The sequence below is a fragment of the Penaeus monodon genome, chromosome 25 (genome assembly GCF_015228065.2).
Source record: "Penaeus monodon isolate SGIC_2016 chromosome 25, NSTDA_Pmon_1, whole genome shotgun sequence".
Classification (NCBI taxonomy): Eukaryota; Metazoa; Arthropoda; class Malacostraca; order Decapoda; family Penaeidae; genus Penaeus; species Penaeus monodon.
In genome coordinates, this window is record NC_051410.1 from 6,694,264 (window position 1) to 6,694,549 (window position 286).

General features: G+C 49.7%; 1 protein-coding gene across 1 annotated transcript in view; it reads right to left on the minus strand.

Moving 5' to 3' along the window:
• LOC119589429 (pituitary homeobox x-like) overlaps positions 1-286 on the minus strand; it is a gene marked incomplete at both ends in the record, with an annotated part of 16,437 nt that extends 16,151 nt beyond the window's left edge. Inside the window, 1 exon segment of the mRNA XM_037938038.1 lies at positions 162-286. Within this exon segment, the coding sequence (XP_037793966.1) occupies positions 162-286 (125 nt within the window).

Sequence of the window (286 nt, forward strand, 5' to 3'; positions counted from 1 at the left end):
TATGATTTAGAAGTTTACTTAAATGGTTGCCTATTTCACGCACTACTATACATAGGAAACACCTAATATACGTAGGAAATAATACAAAATACACCTAATATGCACACCTACTATACGTAGGAAACCCTGCGCTACCCTGCGTAGAAATGCCGCTGACTCACCTGCCTTCTGCGACCGAACATGTATTCATCCATGAGTATTTCGGTGGGCAGGGGGGGGAGGCCAGCCCCCAGGCCGGCTGCCCCTCCGAGGTACCCTCCCGCCATGCTGTTGGGAATGCCGAAGA